Source organism: Daldinia loculata (assembly GCF_022478755.1).
Source record: "Daldinia loculata strain CBS 113971 unplaced genomic scaffold F4817scaffold_18, whole genome shotgun sequence".
NCBI lineage: Eukaryota > Fungi > Ascomycota > Sordariomycetes > Xylariales > Hypoxylaceae > Daldinia > Daldinia loculata.
This window is the reverse complement of record NW_026054872.1, coordinates 218,471-236,665: the sequence shown is the minus strand read 5'-3', so window position 1 is coordinate 236,665 and position 18,195 is coordinate 218,471. Positions and strand designations below refer to the sequence as shown.

Below are 18,195 nucleotides of genomic sequence, written 5' to 3'. Positions count from 1 at the left end.
GTATACGTTATACGTGTGTATTCGTTTATGTATGTATATGCGCGGCTGGATGTCACGAGGCTGGCTGACTGGCTGACTGGTTGTTTTCTTCGGGATGCAGGTATATATGTGGATGTTGGTTACGCATGATGGAGAGAGGGGCTATATTTACGACATCCCTCGCTTAGAATATCGTCTAGCACTTGTCTAGCATCAATGCCCAACGATGCTGTGTCTTGTTCTTAACTAGGTACCTAGTATATACACACATATGTGGATTGCAGAGAGTGATCCGCCGTGTGACATGGACTTATGTAGACGACAGGGTCACGAGTTGTAGATTCGTATAAATGATAGAAGCACGGTCAGCGTGTCTCAAATGGTTAGAATACTAATATAACAGGAAAATTGAAGGATAGCAGTGGCCTCGAAGATCAATAGATGGGATATTTTCCATCTGTCTAGGTGCATTCTTCGTCGAATATATGCGTTACGGAAATCTTTTCTGTACTTTCTAATAGAAAATAAGTATCACGTATGTCGAGATTATGGAAGCTAGAACACGGACGTAGACTAGCGTAAACATAGTTACCTACTTATGTATATCACCGATGCTTTGTGGTCCACGACTCGATCCTCCGCTTCTGGGAACTATGTAGATAACTAAAATGAGATTGTAGTAGCCACTATCCCTAACCATCCCAAGATTAGTTCAAGAAATGTCAAAGTAACATCAAACTATTAGCGCTAGGCGCTAAATTATCAATAGTCTCTTGCTACGACTAGCGCTCCACGTGGTATATGCCGAGGTAGGTAAGTAATAGGAGATCTTGATGCTAACCGCCAACCTGGCTGCTGGAGATAATCACCTTGATACATTACTGTGGTATTGAGGCTTAAAGTATTATGACACTATCCCAACTCATGTGATTCAGAGTGACATTGGCTATCGTTAACTCGTCCAACTACCTACCTAGGTACCTAGATTAACATAAGCTGGTGCGCCATACGGCACCCTTGGGTAAACTAACTCTCCTCGTAGACTGGAGTTGTCAAGACTCTTTAATTGCGTAAAGAACTACTCTCTGTTGGCCCAATTATTAACCCATAACCTCTCGGCATGACCCTCGGCTCTAATAAGTAATAGTTAAGTTGAGGTACTGTAAGCTTCGTAACATGCTAGCTTGGAATTCATGGTATATTGGAACGAGACAGTTTCTTAATAAACACTAGATTAAGAGCCAGCGAGGATATTATCTATCTTCGCGTCCTTTCTTTGACTATTAAACTTTTCCAAGTGTTAGATAACCGAGTCGAGCAGACGCTGTATCGATCAAACGAGTCTAAGGGTAATGTTTGCGTAGACTAACTTCTCATCCATATATAAAGCCCAGGCCGAGGCCGACATCTGCCTGAATCCGAGTTGTGTATATGGAATGTAAGCTTTCAATGCAGTCAAGTTTTCTACTGGTGTTGCCGTGCTATCCAGTCCATAGGGTAATATTCACAGATGCATAGCCCAGTCTTGCTGATGAAATCGAAAAGGAACATTGGAACTAGCCCTTTAAGAACCAGTAGATTTAACTTCGATGTATCGCTGTAAGGTCTTTTTCTGGAGGGCACGTTGCTCGTTAATAACCTCCCATAACTCTTCATTTTCCTTCCTCAGCTCTTGATCCCCAACAGTGTCCTCGGCTGGTGTCTGGAAGGCGAGGATGGCTTGTTCCAAGACGTCATGCGGGAGTCCGCTAGATTTAAGCATCCTGCTGAACTTCGTATCTTCTGAAATATCAGAATCTAACTGGGAGGTAAAGTTATAACTGCGGCTTCCCAGGAACGGCTTCACGACAGCAACTGGCTTGGTAGGCCGCGAGGTCGGAAGTGGAGAGACAAAGACTATGTTTGTGACAGAAGCGTTGAGGTTTGTTAGCTCTGTGGAGTCGGCACGGCTGCTCAAGTCCCACCGTAGAATCTGGCCTTGCGGGTGGCCTGTTATTAAAGTCGTACCATCGTAGCTCAAGGCCATGCACGATGCCGCTCCCGCCTCCTGAGGCGTAGCGCCAAAGGCCGAGGAAACTTGAACGGCCGTAGAGCTGTCTTCTATACTCTGAGGACCCAGCAGAGCTTTATCGGCAAATAAGTCAATTGCATACAGCGAGCCGTCATCGGAAGAAACATAGATAGCTCGTGCACACGGATCGAGGGATACGCAAAGTGGCGAGCTCGGGAATAGCAATGTTCGCAGAGCTACACCGTGCTGGTAATTCCAGATGACACAAGACTTGTCCTTGCTTGCTGAGACGCAGATGTTAGTATCCGGATTTACGCTTGAACCGATAGCAAGAGACGTGATAGCGGCTCTGTGATTCGATAGCGTCTCTTGAGGTTCGTGTTCGATGGTCGAGTCTAGTTCTAGCAAGCGGGGGATAGACCAGACATTGATGTTCGAGTCCTCAGACCCGGTGAGAAGGTGGTAGGGTGTAACAGCGATACATGTAATTGCTTGAACATGGCAAGCAGACGTAGTTACTTGTCTACCGGTGCAGACCTCCCATATGATAAGCCTGCCCTCTTGCGAGCCCAAATAGAGCACATCGTCTTGCAGCGCGATGCTTCGGATGCGCTCCGGGAAAGTAACCAAGGCCTCTTGATTGCCTTTGGCCCTCGAGTAGACGTGTACCGTTGATTTCTCCTCCTGGGCTGTAAATACGTGCGTATCGCTCACAGCCAGACAATGACGGGGGGCAGAGCTTTTCTTAAAGGTACTTGTCGTCGAATGGCTGGGGTGGAGTGTATGCTCATAAATCCCGGCATCTTTTGAGATGGTGGTGTTGTTAGATAATGGCTGTCCAGCCACGGACACGAAGTAACTTTCTGTCAACATTGGTCCCTGTTCATCTGGACTCGTGATGATCTATGTAAGTAGGTAGATTTGTAATTTATTGTGGAATGGTTGAACTAAACACAATATCCTCTACTAGTGTGTAAGTAGCAGGTAGCTACCTCGGATATTTTTAGGATTGGTCCGATTAAGTATGTCGATCCTGTGGTATTCTACTTGTCCGAAGATTGTGTAAATGACTGGCTGTTGTACGTTTTGATGCTGTTTGATATTTGATGTTCGATGATGTTAGTGAAGCTATTTTTTTTCTTTTCCCTTTTCCCCCACAATTTTCCATTGGTGGTGGTGGTTCATCGTTCATGGCCCCACCAACATGCAGACATTATGCAGGTCGTTTGTGGCTGTCGGTGGGACCGGCAATGCGGCGTTTCGTTAGCCTCAGAGCTTGGCGTAAATGGTACGTACCTTCTATTGTCCAAGTTTGGGAATCTAGAATCTGGAGCATTTCACCATGTCGATAATTTAGATCCCTACCTACCTTATGTAAATGAGTAAAATACAAGCTTCACATAATCTGTATAAGGTAATTCATGTTTTCGTCTTGTTACCCTATTTCGACTAGGCTTCAAATAACATCCGGACTATATATTCCTATTCCAGATTTTCTCCTCTTTGGTTCCTTCGCCCGCAACTTCATGCACGATGCGCAGCCTGACCGAATGGGTGATTGCATAAGTTAGGCCGTTAAAGAGCGACGTGGTCTCGTACATGAGAAATGGGAAGATTTTAACGGCGGCTACATACGTGCATCGTCTCCAATCGATTCCATCTTTTTGCCCGATGGTTCATCATGTTGCTATCCTCCCGCTCGTTTATATTTTCGACAATGGCCTTGTTCATCGAAGGTGGTAATCCCTTGGCTATTATGTATATGTAGACATGCGGGTAGCCAAGACGAACCAAACTGAACCAAACTGAACCAACTAAATCCTGCAACTGACGATAGTGCTGCAGCATGTCTGAGCTTCTCCCATAACTGACCAATCCGACTTCGAGGCTTCCCTCAGCTTCGAGAACCAGGTGGAACCTCGATCCTCCGTAGGCGTTCTGCATACGAATGGGGTAGAAGCAGCTTCACGGGCAACGTGGTCGCCCATCTGTCGTGTCGCTTGCCAGATGCAACGAGATCAGGTATCATCATTCGACCGAATAGACTTCTTATTCTAGATGCAGGGGGTAGTCACTTGAGAGAAGATAAAACCAGTTGCTTACCTAGGTAAATACCTAGCTGTCAGGTAGGCAAGCAATATTACTTCATGCTAAGTTTACTGACGGGTCAGCTACCTGTTAGACACAACGTACACGTCGTACACGTACACTAGGGTACGGAAGTAGGTGTTGCTCTGGCCTCGGAGCTTTCTTCGATCAGTCTTTTCCTCCATCTGACAATTGAATAGCTAATCTTGCGCCATGATCAACTTTCTCCAACCAAGGGTCCCAAGTCTGGTCGGCAAGCCATGCTGCCCATGTCTCGTCAGAGAAACCTCCGCATTAGGAAAAAAAAAAAGAATATGGTGTAATGCGGTCACGTACGAAGTAATCGATTGGTTAGTTGGACGTGAATAATTTCCAAAAACGATAGCAGCGTTGCATCGTAGTAACTTGGCGAATGGATTTCTGGACCTCTCAATTAAATTGACTGATTGGTTTCTGTTAAGACGCTATTATGGTCAATACTACCCTAGAAAGCGATCCCTTGGCGAGAAGATCGGACGGTCAAGTCGAAAACCCTCCAAGTTTTCAGCGTGTAAGAAAAAGCAAGGATTTAGATATCTTCCTGGATATTTTCTAGGATATTTCTATATAACAGGTAGGTACCTATGTATCTAGGCACCTAGTTACCTATACTATGTGTAGGAATGTCTTAATTGAAATGTTTGCTATTTGATTTACTGTAACTCGGGGAGTGGCTATTTGTGTAAGTTATTACGGCATTAGCATTGCGAGAAAAAGAATTAAGAGTTTTTTTTTCTCTCTTTTTTATTTATTTTATCGTTGTTGATAATTATTAAGATAATTGTTAAGACGAACTATTCCGTACTTAAGATGATGAGCTCAGGCCCCACTTTAGTTTCCGTTCTCCTTTAGGCTCTGCGACCCCCTCTGCGACCCCCTCTGCGGCCCTTCCCCTTCTCAAAAAGACCCCTGGCTTGTCCTTGTCCGGGGGTCCATGGTTCATGGTTCATGGTTCATGGTTCATGGTTCATGGTTCATGGTTCATGGTTTATTCATCTCTGTCGAATTACGAAAACCAACCCACGTACGAACACAGCTCCATCCTTCACTAAATGAACCCCTGTCCACCGCTCAACTCTTCCCTAGCCTCTAGTAGCCTCTAGGTCTTCAAATCCGTGTGGATTTCCAACCCAGCTTGAGCTTTAGCTTTAGCTTTTTTCGCACGATTGTTTTTGTTGATTTCCAGCTCCTTCGGATTTGTTCTCAACATCGTTTAATCAATTCTGTTTACTTTTGCAACTCTACTAACAAATAACAAAGCATAATACACCGACTACCACGAATTAAAACTACGAATTAAAACTAGTCGGAGTTGGGAAATCAACTATTTTCAATACTTATTGTTTCGTATGAAAAGAAACTCCTAACCTAGGATTTTATTTACCGGCTTACACTCCCCTGCAACGCCACCGACCGATTAACTTGGACGCACGAACGAACGTCACGATGGGGAGCTTTGAACCCCTCATGGACTTCAATCTGCCGGAGCTCCTGGTTGGGGATTTGGAAGATTCGAAAGATATTTTCAAGTCGAGGCAATTGACTGCTGGTGCGCCAGCTCCATCATTAGCTGGTGACGGATCTAAGAGACGATATTCGCTACAGGACAGTTCGTTAAGCGCTGTTAATTCGTCTAATCTCCTAGACACAATGTGGAAGGCCAAGTCAATGCAGAATGTGAATGAGACGCAATCTCATTTCTTTACCGTCCGCGGCGAGTCACACCGGAATAGCAGCGATTCCGATTCAGCCAGTAGTGAATCATCTGGTGGATTGATGCCTCCATCAATCGGCACACGGGACGCATCCATCGCCACGACAGCCACGTCGGTTACTTCTGAGAGGTTGGAGCCACCAAATCAATTGAAATTAAAGCTTGTAATACAAGAGAAAAAACAAGCCGGTCAAAGCTGGATGGACCTGGATGCCGAGGATCCAACTTCTCCGGATCGAAGATACAGTATGATTAACATCGCGTCACCTGCTCAGTACCTGTCACTACGGCATGACCTAGATGATGAATCAAGGACTATGTCTTTAAACTCGGCTGTGCTGCGTCCCAACTTGACTAGCTCTCCTCCAACTTCGCCAAAAGTCTCGTCAAAATCCTCAAAATCTTCAAAATCGTCACCAAAAGCATCCCCGAAAATGTCGCCAAGTAGTGTCAAATCTTCGGGTGCTAGCGAACAACGAAACCGTATTAGATCGCCTTTGGCATGTCCTACTCCACCCCCAGAGCGACGATCTTCTTTGATGCACCGAAATTACCCTGTGCTTCCCAAGATCAACGTCTCGCCCTCTCTACAAGCCTTGTCGAGTCAACCTTTGCCAACACAGCATGAAGACGAGACATCATCTCCAGATCGCAATATGCCCTTATTAGCCCCACTCCGACCGTCTCGTAAGAAGGCGGATGATGTTAGCAATGGGCGTAATGCTAGTAAGACCAGCTTGCACTTGCCAGAGGCGGACATCGAAAGGGATGAACCCGAACGATACTCGCACGCGGAGAGTACTGAATATCCAGAAATTGCCGCGGCTGGGATCGATGTTGAATCCTGGTTAGAGTCTAGCGTTGACAACTTTCCCTACTACGCTCAGAATAGAGCTGATGGTGGGCATATGCCCCTACCGCTTCCGCCAGATGTTATTGATACCCTTCGAATATCAATAACATGCTTCCCGGAAACGATGCTCCAGTGTTCTAGCCTCTCGATCGAGACCATACGCGGCCACTCTAGGAAATTAAGGTATAAGTCCTCCAGTCCTGCAAGTCTATATTCGGAATCGCCCGTTTCAGTAGACTCGTCAGACCAGTCAAAGCAGACGAAATGGAAGTGGTTACCACCACTCTTGAGACAGCAGTCATCTCCTACGGAGACGCCAACCAGCCCGCAGCGAATCGGGTTTGGGGAAAGTCTGGAACCAAGGTATAGTCCGGTATGGCCCAAGAAACCGGACTGGACCACAATCCAAAACCTCTTCCCCTCCGGATCTGATTACCTCTGTGACGCCCTCTACGCTCACCTCGTAGCGTACAACTACATCACTTCGCTATGCCCCCGATCAGTGCTAATCAATCCTACTACTTCGAGACCTACTTCGAGACCTACTTCGAAATCCTCAACAACACCCTCAGAAATCAGTCTCGGTCTTTCGGTTGACCTCCGTGCTTCGGTAGACATACGCGCCTCTACGGACGGAGGCGCAATCCCACGGAAAGCAGCAACCTTACTCGGCCTACAGGAAGATCCGAACGCACCGATCCCCGGACCACCTTCTTCACGATGCAACACACTTCGCAGCAAGCGATCGTTCTTTGCAGCGCCTAGAGCCGTCTCTTATTATGAAGTTAGTAGACCGACGACAGCCGTGGGTTCCTTCAGTGGCCGCCGTCTTCCCCAACCTGATCAAGGCGAGCAAGTGTTAAGGGATTTACGGTTGGGACTGGCGAGATGCATCTCAAGACTCGTCGCTACGTTACGAGTGACGAACGGCGGCCCCGCAGGTCCTGATGGCGCGGGGCAGATGAAGCGAGAAGAAGATCCTGACTTTATGCGAGCACTATGCGAGATCGTGCGCCTCTCTGAGGAGAGGTACATGTAGCCAAATGAATACAGCTATAGCGTCACGAGCCATTTGATTTATCAACTATACCTATACCCACATATAATGGACAATGCAGAAAAGATACTCACGAAAAATATATATATATTAATACACACGAAGCGAAGACACGAGGGACGGCCTTTCAATACCGGTGGTTCGCATATTCTTAGACCACACTACCGCAAACGGCATCTTACTCTCTATCAATGGATAATTCTCATTTATCTACTTACCTAATGTACTTCTACACTTCCCGCCGTATCATCTCACCAGGCAAAAGCCACTACTCCTATATGTATTATAATGCGCGACCATTTGGGTTCTGTTGCTAATTATAGAAGGGAGCTAAGATGACGGACGAAATCTTTGGTCCAAGTTAAGTTTGCCTCGGAGGTGGATGAGGCTAGGAAGTAATAATCCGAGGTATTGGGACGATATTACAGAGCACGTGCAGGGAGCATGCCTTTTTGTTTTCGTACGGGAACATAGTTCAGGGGGGGAGCATATTGATAGATTCCGTACCTTTCATCTGTTAGCCGGCATACTGGGATCGGAAAAGGGAGTCAATGACTGGAGTTCTGGAGTTCTGGAGTTGACGAATATGATCTTTGTGGGTTAGGTGCATGCATATCTGAGATCGAGGGAATCGGTTGTTCATTTATATGATAATTAATTAATTATTATTATTATTACTACTACATACACCAAATTCCAGGGGCTATCATTATCGTTCTTTCAGTATTTGATGTCTTCTACGGGAACGTACATACGGAGAGTAATAAACGAGGGACCTATGTAGAATGAGGCTTAGATCGGAATTGCGTCTTTAACGTCGTCTGTATGTATATAATGTATATATTAATTGATTCCGACCCTTGTCGATAGGTAACAGTTGGTGGTTTTCGGGCTATTCTAGGCTATAACAGAGAGACTATTATACATATTAGCGCCATACCGGCATTCTGGACGAGCCCTGCGGGGTGGCCTACGCGAACTCATGCACTAGGAGGTAGGTATGTAAAAGCTGATGAGCTACATACGCTAGAACGCGTCTAGCTACTAGCTCCTATTACTAACTAATGTAGTACTAGTATATTAAGATGTAGTTAGTTAGTTCCTAACTCTTATAAGTTACAAGTTGCAACAACCACACCCAGATGGGCCGAGCCCCTCGGAACACGGAGTAAGGGGGTGTATATCTCTCATCCGTCACCATTACTTCAACTCCTGTAAATACTACACTGCTGGAGCAAGGGCGCTCTATGTTACCTATATGTATCACACGTAACGGAGCATTCGTTTGGGCAGTGCAATTTGAGACTGCAGAGGTGCTGGTGAAACGTGTCACGATGAATTTCCCATCCGTGCATACCTACAAATCATATAAATGACCCCCCTGGTTATATGACGATAACTACCTACCTAGGATACCCCTACTCTGCCTGTACATAGTAAAGTAGCACGAAGCAATTAAAATAACGGTTCGATATAGGTAGTTGAGATATACAATACTACTATGTAATCACGAGCACACCTTGCCAGTACCACTGCCAGACTCCCACATGGTAAAACTTGTAAAGGAAGCTAGATTGCAATATGCAAGCCTAGGTATCTCCTATTATGCAATGCTCATATTCAAAATACAACGTGCTTCCCGACATAGCAAAATACCAGCAAATAGCCTAACCTATATGGGTACCTAGGTAGGTAAACAATTATGCATCACCTGTAATCCGTCGTATCGTCAAAAGAATACCTATCCCTCAATACACCGCCAACCTGTCCCTTCTCCGCGAAATCATCCATCCCCGTGAACCCGCTTGACGACGTCATCGTTGTAGGCGGCCAGAAGAAGCTACCGCCCTTGCTATCCGAGTCGCTAGGCGGATACGGCGTAGCGACAGACTTACCAGGGCCTTGAGGTAGGTTATCAACGGTAGGCGTAGCCAGACGCCCGTGCATGCGGAACGTTTTCGCGTGTGCGTTACTCAGTCCCAACAACCCAGCCGTGATGAGCAGTAGTAGCATGAAGATAATGGAACCGACCTGCGTCATGTTACCGCTGAAAGCGGCCACCATGTACACGATCAGCTTGGCAGCCGCCTCGAGGTAACCGTCCAGATGTGTCTTGGCACGCAGCCACGATGTCGTGGTGATGGCCTGCAAGTCCTCGGCCACGCCACGCAGACACACAGATCGGCCTTGGCCTAGATCTACTAGGTACTCCGTCAACAAGCTGCTCACGTCGGGTTTTGGTGGTGGAGCCACGGGAGGTTTCGACCGCTGTTTGATAACCCAAATGTTAAGGACGCGGGATAGCATGAGAGCGAGGAGAGATGCTACGCCCCACCATTCCCGGAGCAGGATCATGAACACGAATGCGGTTATGGTAAGCGCGGGGCTCATAAGGTATAATACGTGCGAGACCCAACCTAGGTCGGCGCCTTGATCCTGCCATATGGTAGCTCGCTGGCCACGAGCCTGCCGCCGACCGCCTGGGAAGTAGTAATTACGTTCGGGCATCATACCCACGTCCACGGTGACCCTTTGTCCGACCATACCTACACGTTCTAGGTAGCGTTGGGTGGCGGTATTGGTGATATTATGCGTCGACGTCTGGCCCTCATATAACTCAACCGCGCTGTACGACTCGGTCCTACCGGCGAGCGCGTCGGCGGCCTGCTGATAGTGCAGGCCGGGAGCAAGAAGCAAGGCATCGAGCCACGACGAGCCTCCTACGATCTGCGTGCGCTTGGCGATGGTTCCGAGATCCGCAAGTGCGAGGAGGCCTGATGCCGAGAGCGTGAATCCCGGAATAGGAGTTTGAGTCCAATTCGGAAACGAAGCCTCACGCTTCAATATGGTCTGATTACCTATGTTATTAGTATACTACGTAACGGTTTGCTTGGAGTGAATCTTTTAACGCGCCTCCATTTCTAACCGTGATACCCTCTTAGCCGTATTAACTAGATCGAATTCACGACAGGCTTAAGCTAGCTTGTTAGGAGGTTAAAATTCGATCTTGGAAAAGAAGGCACTGTACAAATATATAAGAGGCCGAGCGAGGGCTACCCATGATCAGGTCAAGAGGTCCATAGAACATGCCTCAGCCCTCGCCTGGGAAATTCCACCTTTTCATAGCCATCGTAATTCAGCAAGAGGGTTGTAACGCGAGCAAGGCTCTGAGCTACCCCTCGCTGATCAGTAGGGCTAGGTCGTTGTCGAAGCAACCATAAGCAAGTCCATAAGCAAGTCGACATGTGAAGGATCTTGGTAGATTGACCAATAGCGTTGCGGCGGTGAGATCACGAGTACCCAACCATCGTAGCGCAGGGAGATGATTACACCCTCCCGTCCGCAATATATGACACGGTTATCTTCTTGGCGGTTTAATTGAGCAATTCGGCAGGGCGGATATGTTTAGTTCTTAGACATACTCAGACATGTTGAGGGGATTGGGGAGATTTTTGTCAAATCCGAGTGGAGGAACCAGTATATCTTTTTTGCTACTAGCTGCGGCAACTGCAGGTCATTGTGGCAGCTGATGGTAGCCACTAATTTCACTATCTTCTTCATAAATAAGGTTGATTGAACTGCATAATTAGGTCATTTATGTACCCCCAATCTTACATGTACATATGTACCTACCTAAGGTCTGGGGTAAATGTATGGACCTACTTAAGTACCGGAGCAAAACGGACCGGGCAAAGGTACGCCCTATGTTATCGATAAAAGCTCCCCGTCCTAATCCGATAAGTGCATAGATCCCCGGCTCTAATACGTCGGCTGTAGCTCTTTGGCTCTTTCTCAACGTCCATCTATCTCTTCTTTCTGATCATCAACTAGCACCGCTCAAGGGCTGCAGATCTCACGCGCGAATAGGCACTAGCTAGCATGACTTGACCCAAAATGGCGCCTACGCAGCCAGAACCGACCTACACGGTTTTCGTTCGACTCCCGTTTCCTAGAGGCGACTTTGTCGATCCTCCGCCTGTACGTACATAATTCAATCAATAGATTCCATCTCATCTCGCCCTGCTGTTCGAAGCTAAATGACATATTCAGACGAATTGGGATTCGACTAAAGATGAAGTCCTCTGGAGCATCGTATCTCGTCCTTATAAGACGGAAATAGACTGTAAGTGACAATTATTCTATATAACTAGCGGATTACACGCGAAGTAACTAATAACTACATACTAGGGAATGATATGTAAGTGCTAATTCCCATCCCCAACCAACTTCGATATTTTTGCCAACCCATTTCAAAGCGCAAACCAATTCGGAGTTACAGTCGACTTCCTCCTCCAGCAAATTACCTGGCTCAGCAATCATCGTACCTCCCAAATTCAAACCCAGTTGCGTAGGGCTGCTACAGCATCTAAGGGCTCGGTACCGTCGCCTCAGCCCAGACCCGATGGCATGTTCTCCGCAGAACCTATGCGACGCACCGGGTCCGGTGATAGGTCGGTTCGAGCACCATCAGCATTGTCGATTAGGAAGGACTCCCCTCTACCGCGTAACGACGGTAGTGTCCCCGGTACGCCAATGAGGAGCACTCCACGACCGACTGTGACCCGCACGTCTTCATCTAACACCGCCGTCCATATAACTCGCAACCTGGTCAGCAGCGGCAAAGCTCCTGTAAAGTCCAACGTTGATCCCCAACGCCACCGTCTCTCATCCCTCCCCATCGCGACCTCCGTCGATGACGATAACGACAATGAGAACCAGAACACCGAACCGACTTCCCCAGGACCAACCGAGTCCAGCGACTCTGTAACTTCTTCGTCCTCCTCAAGCCCCGCGCAGTCCAGAATCATCCGTCGACCCCCGCGGTTTCAAGGCACCGATGCCGCACCCTCCTCCTTTGCCGATGACGAAGACGACGACGAAGATGATGATGGCGAACCGGCCTTCCTACCTTACCAGCCACAAGCAGACGGCAGCAGCGGCGCGCAGCATGACCTCAGCGCCACGCTCCGCGGTAACCCCTCGCGCGACTACGTAAAGCGCCACGCTGCTGCGAAGGGGTCAACCCGTGTCCATCGCTCGCAAACCTCGGACTCGTCGAACTCCACAGCGCCGTCCGGGCTTAGCAGTAGTCGGACGGGAGCAGGCGGCGGCCCGCTGTCGCCGCGAAAGACGACAGAAACTGTAGGACGTAGCCCTGGGGCGAGGTACTCGAAGAATAGTGATAGTGGTACGCCAAGTATAGGGAGCAGTTTTAGCGATCTTGATGGTATGTGTAGGCCAAATTTTCTTTTTCCTTTATATATTCGTCTCTGTTGGGTATGCAGTGACGAATATTAAAGGGAGATAGGTTATTATGATACGGTGTAACAGTTGCTAATAAGCTTGCAGATACTTCAGTAACGCAGTCCGCGATGGAGGAAGTGATCGCGAGCCAGATACAACATGGCACGATAAGTAGTCTTATCAACGCAACCTTCCGGAGCAGGTATCTCCCTGGTAACTCGAATCAGTGAGGCGCGTTTAAGTATGATTGGGTTTGGTGTCTAGTACTTTCATTTCTGCGTTGCATTTTTTGCTTCTGGTAATTTTCATGGACGCCTCTTCACTCAGGTGGTCGGTCAGGAACGGGTCGGTTGGGCTAGGTTAGGGCTAATTTGCCTCGGTTCCTGTGAAATCAGACACAAGGGCAAGCGGGTATGTACGGTGTTTAAGGGTTTTAATCCCGGTCAGGGCAGGTGTTTGGGAAGATTGGGCTAGATTGAACTTGACTGGCTTGCGCCTAGGTATGTGTACGCATACAATATCATTACGTATTCGTGTCAGAAGAATAGGTATTATTGCAGTGTTACACCCGGATTGGAAAGTGATCGGTGATATATGACTGTCAACGTTTCTCTTCAAATCCTGGATTAGAATCAAACTACGGCGAGGGGATACCAATGCTGCTAGTGTAGTAAAATGGTCCCGACTTGACTTGAGGCCCCAGCTAAGGCTTTGCCAATATCCTGCATGATTAGAGACGAGTCTTTCTAAAGTAAGGTAGAAATAAACCCATCCCTGGAGTTATGCTGAAGATAAATACAGAAAATGATGCTAAATTTTATAAGTGTGCGTTGGGCTCTTTATTTGATTTTTACCTAGAAACCATACACCGTATGATATCCGTTGCAAATCTAAGCCGTCTTGGGGTTCTCTTGGGTTGATCTTGTGAGCCTCAAAGATAGGTCATTATGTTTTCGTTATGTCCTCTAATATAGACAAATCTTCAGAATAGGACGAATACACCTTAGTTATCCCCATGGCCTCTATGTAGAATGTATGGCCCCTACTGATTTTAGAAGGATAATTTACTACATTATTCAAACCTGCCATGTACTCACCACGAACCTCTAATCAAAACTCAAGTTGTCCATGTTTACCAGTTAGCACTGAAGGGACACCATATAATAAAAAGCCCCAGACGATCAGTATCATGTCAAGGAATGGTGGGATCATATAGAGAATGCTAGCAATGATTTTTATTCTTATTTTAGTAGGCATATTATGCCTGGCATGATAGTTATGGTAATGGAGCTAGACTTGTCGTATCATATCAAACTAGGAAACGTAACTTCTATCACAGGCAATTAAGCAAACAGGTTCATGATGACGCACGGCATTGGCGATTCTTCTCTTCATTAGGCCGCAATACAACGCGAAAGTTAATGCAAAGTTCCTCCTGGGTGTCCACCTCAAACATTCCACGATTTTCTTTTATGTCGATCCTTTGCAACAGACGAATAAATGGGACAACTGCGAGCAATCCATACCACACATAGCTACCTAAGTAGACAAAAGCAATGCTGATGATGCCAAACTCCTGTACCTGCAACAACTAGGCCATCTCACTCCAAAATCTGCCAAGATCCACCCCCTCGTGGGAAACAAAGTCATCTAAGCCTTCATGCGTGCCGGCATCGAGAAGTATTAACCGGAAAATGGCGAGCATCTGCCGGAAGTCATACTCACATATGTAGACTGCTGATGTCGGGGCTAGGTTGTCGCATGAAACGGATGCTTAGAAACGGGATGCTATCTCGTGTTCCTCAACTACAGCAAAAGTCAGCATGCTGCCAAGTGAATGAGGATGGCATGAATAAGGAAGCGCATAAGTTATAACATACCATGGCCACTGTTTCCTTCGCGGCGAATGGGAGTCCAGTGGCTCCACTGAATCTCCTCGTTGCGGTTGGGAGGCAGAGGGATGGGCTGGTCGAAAGAGGCAGGCTCTTCATTCTTGACTGCGCCGAAGCGGGAATCCTTGGGGGGAGGGACAGGTTCGGTGGCCGAGTGAGATCCGAAAGGCTGAGGGGAACCCTCCGAATGGGCGGTGTCAGGTCCGGAATGAAGAGCGCTAGCGCCCTTAGCAAAGCGGTTCTTGCGAGCTCGCCAGACGAAGACTCCCACAACGGTGAGAAGAACAAGACCACAAACGCCAGTGATGACGCCGATCTCAAGGCCAGTGGGCTGGTAATGCGTGCCGCTGTTGCCTAGGTCAGAAGGCGGGGCTCCGCCATCAAGGGGAGAGCCGGCGTCATAGTGGTCGTCATTGTTGGGAACAGGCGACATTGTGATGCAGATGGAAAGATGACAAATTCAATGGTGGTTCTGGGAAAGGTGATCGGCACGCTGACTAGGTTATTAGTCAAGCCGTCTATGGGGGACGAGATAGAGATGTCTGTTTGACGTGGTAGGATTGAACGTCGGTCAAACAGAAAGGAAGGACGGTGACGGTGTTGGTGTTGTCGAAGAGACTTGACGCGTAACAGAGCTGCGGAAGTCAAGTAACTATTCTATTTGAGAAGTTCGAGGGATTGTGCACCAAAGAACTCTCTGATAACCAGAGAATTAAATGGAAAAGGAGAAGGAAAAGAAAACCATCTAGCAATGTAAAAGGTTGCTAGAAATTTATGAAAGAGTTGTAGAGAAATATATTTTACTAAGGCAGGATCTTTTCGTATCGAGGGCAACATCTAAACGCACAAAAAACGCGACTCGGAAATATGTTTGAAAGTGGCAAGAGCGACGGCATTGCCTAGGGAAGGAGCCGGCGATTAACCTCAGGTACATACCGGTAGTGCCTGTAGTTCCTGCAGTTTCTGTAGGTACATGTAGTAATTAAGATGCCTAAAGTCTATTTCGTTATCGTACCGTGATTTCGATGTCGTTTCCAGTGTTATTCGTATGTATTAACTTACACCACGAAACTAACTAAGAAAAGTGAATAAGTTACTCTTTCTTATCCACGCTCTCAATATCCTCAATATCGGTGTTGCAGGATGCTCACATGCACATACTCCTTTATGTCTACTCCTACAACACTACCTTTTTTACAACGCTCTTATTCGAAGGGACGTCCCAACCACATCCCAACCAGGTAAGATCCCATGTTCGTCCTAAACTTCCTATCTGCTCACCAAGGATTAGATCGCGAACCATCCTGTTTTTAGATAGACCCCGATACTATTGGCCATCCTCTCGACAAATGACCCAAAACGGAAATATCTCGTGCTCTGGTGACTCAAAAACCTAAACGTCTCATCGTCTTTGGTCTTTGAGCACGTCGATTGCTGTTTCCAAGTGCCGCACGACATCCTCGGTTCCTTGCAACGGCAACGGCAATGTGCCTACCCGTCCGAGAACGCATGCACTCAACGGCTGTCACACCCTTGTCAACCAAAGACCGCTAAGCCTGGCAATATAACAGGCCCATCGGAGATGGAGTGGATAACCGGCAGTTACTAGGAATGGCCTGGCTTCATCAGCCTCGACGCTGTCAGTTGCACCTGTGTGAGGTATAAAGGGGAACCGTCCTCTCGTGTATCAGCTCCTGTGTGCCCGCCGCGTTTTATGATTGCTTCCTCTTCCCGCTCTAGATCGAAAGTACATATCTAGAAGGTAATACCTCTAATCCCTCCCTTCACTCTTTGCCCAAAGAAGGCAATTCCGTACTGCGAATCTTTATCTCTAGAGACTTCTCTCCTAGCGAAATATATATCGAGATGTCTCAAACGCTAAAACAATCACTGAGCACGATGCGCTAATGGAGTCTGTGTCAGCATAATAGAATATGGCATGGGGCTTGGCTCAACCTCAGAGACGAATCTCGTGAACGTAACACAAAGGCGTCTAAGAAAGGAGACCTTATTGTCGCGATAATTAGGATGCTCCAGACACCGGTGAATCGAGAATATTGTGAACAAGTCTACATGTTGTACAGCCTTGTTCAAAGCAGCCAAATACTCAAGATGCCCCTAGCCAGGCCAAAGATGGTTTCATAGGTACCTACACGTAGTGCTAATGTGTGGGATGGTAACATGAGGATTGTTTCGGCAGCTGAATCACGTGTATCTTTGGCTATTATCTTAAGCCATTAAATACTGCATCTTGTCTCAGAGTGGATTATTAACTACCACATATTCCTAAACTGCCTACTCCCCAATGCTATGCAGTTTAGCCTTAGATAATCATTTCTAAATATAGGAACTACTTAACGATATCTCGATCAATAATATCTACGTTCTCGACGAAATCGTCGGCAATTGTGCCCTTGGGATAGTTTGCTTGCACCAATCCCTCGGTTCCTGGACCAGACAGGGGGTAGTATATCACGGAATGGCCGGGCGGGTTATTCGGCAAGACGGGATCTAAACTAATGAATAGGGATATGACCTAGATATCAAGTCTTCCAATGTTATGGAAATGTTGAACTCCCCTTTATTAATCTATGGCTAATCCCATGCCGGGTTAGCTCCTCAAACCGAGCAATGCGTCCGAACCATATCATATCCTACGAGGCATGTCCATTTACAGATGCTAAAGTGAGACAGCTTTTTAGATCCATATCCTCCTAGCGTTGCTCTACTACCATGGCCTTTCATCTTCGTTTATCTTTAAATAAGAGCCCATGGCTAGAATCAGCAGTGGTTATAAAACAAACCTTTAAGTGAATAAGGTTCCTTTGTATACAAGGGTTGGACAATTAAGATGAAGAGATAAAATAAAGCTAGTTGAACAAAATTGGCGAATTCGAATTTCCCATGATAGCCCAGATAGTTATATAAATATGATATTATAAAGACAGTTCGTCAAAGCCATTAAGGAGCTAATACTTAGCAGTTAACACCCTAATGAAATATCTTGATCTAACGATCACAGTGTCTGCAGGATGATCTGGCCAGACGACTATCCTCTAGGTATAATAGATCAATATACGAAGAGAAGTCTTAGTAAATATGAATTATGCACACGTCATATGTACTTGGTCTATACAACATCAAAGCTTACTAGGCTTAAGACATCTCCCTCTACTTAGCTACCATGATATCAGTCCCAACAAGAGGGACAAGCTAAGTCTACACACCATTCGCATGTATCATCCAACGTAGCAGGTCGAAGCATCGGATTTAAACATCCATAAGGCCTTTCTACCATAGAGTGATAGTCAATATGGA

General features: G+C 46.8%; 5 protein-coding genes across 5 annotated transcripts; 2 read left to right on the top strand and 3 right to left on the bottom strand.

Annotated features, from left to right (window-relative positions):
- Positions 1–805: 805 nt before the first annotated feature.
- F4817DRAFT_334568 (WD40 repeat-like protein) lies at positions 806–3,145 on the bottom strand. The gene has a single exon (XM_049302918.1). The coding sequence runs from the start codon at positions 2,861–2,863 to the stop codon at positions 1,544–1,546; it is 1,320 nt and encodes a 439-aa protein (XP_049160047.1). The 5' UTR covers positions 2,864–3,145; the 3' UTR covers positions 806–1,543.
- Positions 3,146–5,062: 1,917 nt separating this feature from the next.
- Positions 5,063–8,426, top strand: F4817DRAFT_334565 (uncharacterized protein). Its single transcript, XM_049302917.1, has one exon. It carries the CDS (start codon positions 5,564–5,566, stop codon positions 7,721–7,723), a length of 2,160 nt encoding a protein of 719 aa, XP_049160046.1. The 5' UTR covers positions 5,063–5,563; the 3' UTR covers positions 7,724–8,426.
- Positions 8,427–8,979: 553 nt separating this feature from the next.
- On the bottom strand, positions 8,980–11,250 carry F4817DRAFT_334563 (uncharacterized protein). The gene is made up of 3 exons (XM_049302916.1): positions 10,770–11,250; positions 10,655–10,713; positions 8,980–10,591 (listed from the first exon to the last, which is right to left on the bottom strand). The coding sequence occupies exons 2-3, from the start codon at positions 10,658–10,660 to the stop codon at positions 9,449–9,451; spliced, it is 1,149 nt and encodes a 382-aa protein (XP_049160045.1). The 5' UTR covers positions 10,661–10,713; positions 10,770–11,250; the 3' UTR covers positions 8,980–9,448.
- Positions 11,251–11,351: 101 nt separating this feature from the next.
- F4817DRAFT_334556 (uncharacterized protein) lies at positions 11,352–13,550 on the top strand. Its single transcript, XM_049302915.1, has 6 exons — positions 11,352–11,436; positions 11,491–11,719; positions 11,792–11,864; positions 11,930–11,939; positions 11,998–12,968; positions 13,091–13,550. The coding sequence occupies exons 2-6, from the start codon at positions 11,636–11,638 to the stop codon at positions 13,213–13,215; spliced, it is 1,263 nt and encodes a 420-aa protein (XP_049160044.1). The 5' UTR covers positions 11,352–11,436; positions 11,491–11,635; the 3' UTR covers positions 13,216–13,550.
- A 1,209-nt stretch (positions 13,551–14,759) lies between these two features.
- Positions 14,760–15,310, bottom strand: F4817DRAFT_314929 (uncharacterized protein; the record flags this gene model as incomplete). Its single annotated transcript, XM_049300467.1, has 2 exons — positions 14,760–14,791; positions 14,866–15,310. The coding sequence occupies 2 exons, from the start codon at positions 15,308–15,310 to the stop codon at positions 14,760–14,762; spliced, it is 477 nt and encodes a 158-aa protein (XP_049160043.1).
- Positions 15,311–18,195: the final 2,885 nt, after the last annotated feature.

Excerpts from the sequence above, each read along its gene's own strand:
- F4817DRAFT_334568 (XM_049302918.1), bottom strand. The coding sequence starts at position 2,863 with ATGTTGACAGAAAGTTACTTCGTGTCCGTGGCTGGACAGCCATTATCT.
- F4817DRAFT_334565 (XM_049302917.1), top strand. The coding sequence starts at position 5,564 with ATGGGGAGCTTTGAACCCCTCATGGACTTCAATCTGCCGGAGCTCCTG.
- F4817DRAFT_334556 (XM_049302915.1), top strand. The coding sequence starts at position 11,636 with ATGGCGCCTACGCAGCCAGAACCGACCTACACGGTTTTCGTTCGACTC. Across the intron at positions 11,720-11,791 it reads ACTTTGTCGATCCTCCGCCT|ACGAATTGGGATTCGACTAA; the intron begins GTACGTACATAA and ends TGACATATTCAG. Across the intron at positions 12,969-13,090 it reads CAGTTTTAGCGATCTTGATG|ATACTTCAGTAACGCAGTCC; the intron begins GTATGTGTAGGC and ends ATAAGCTTGCAG.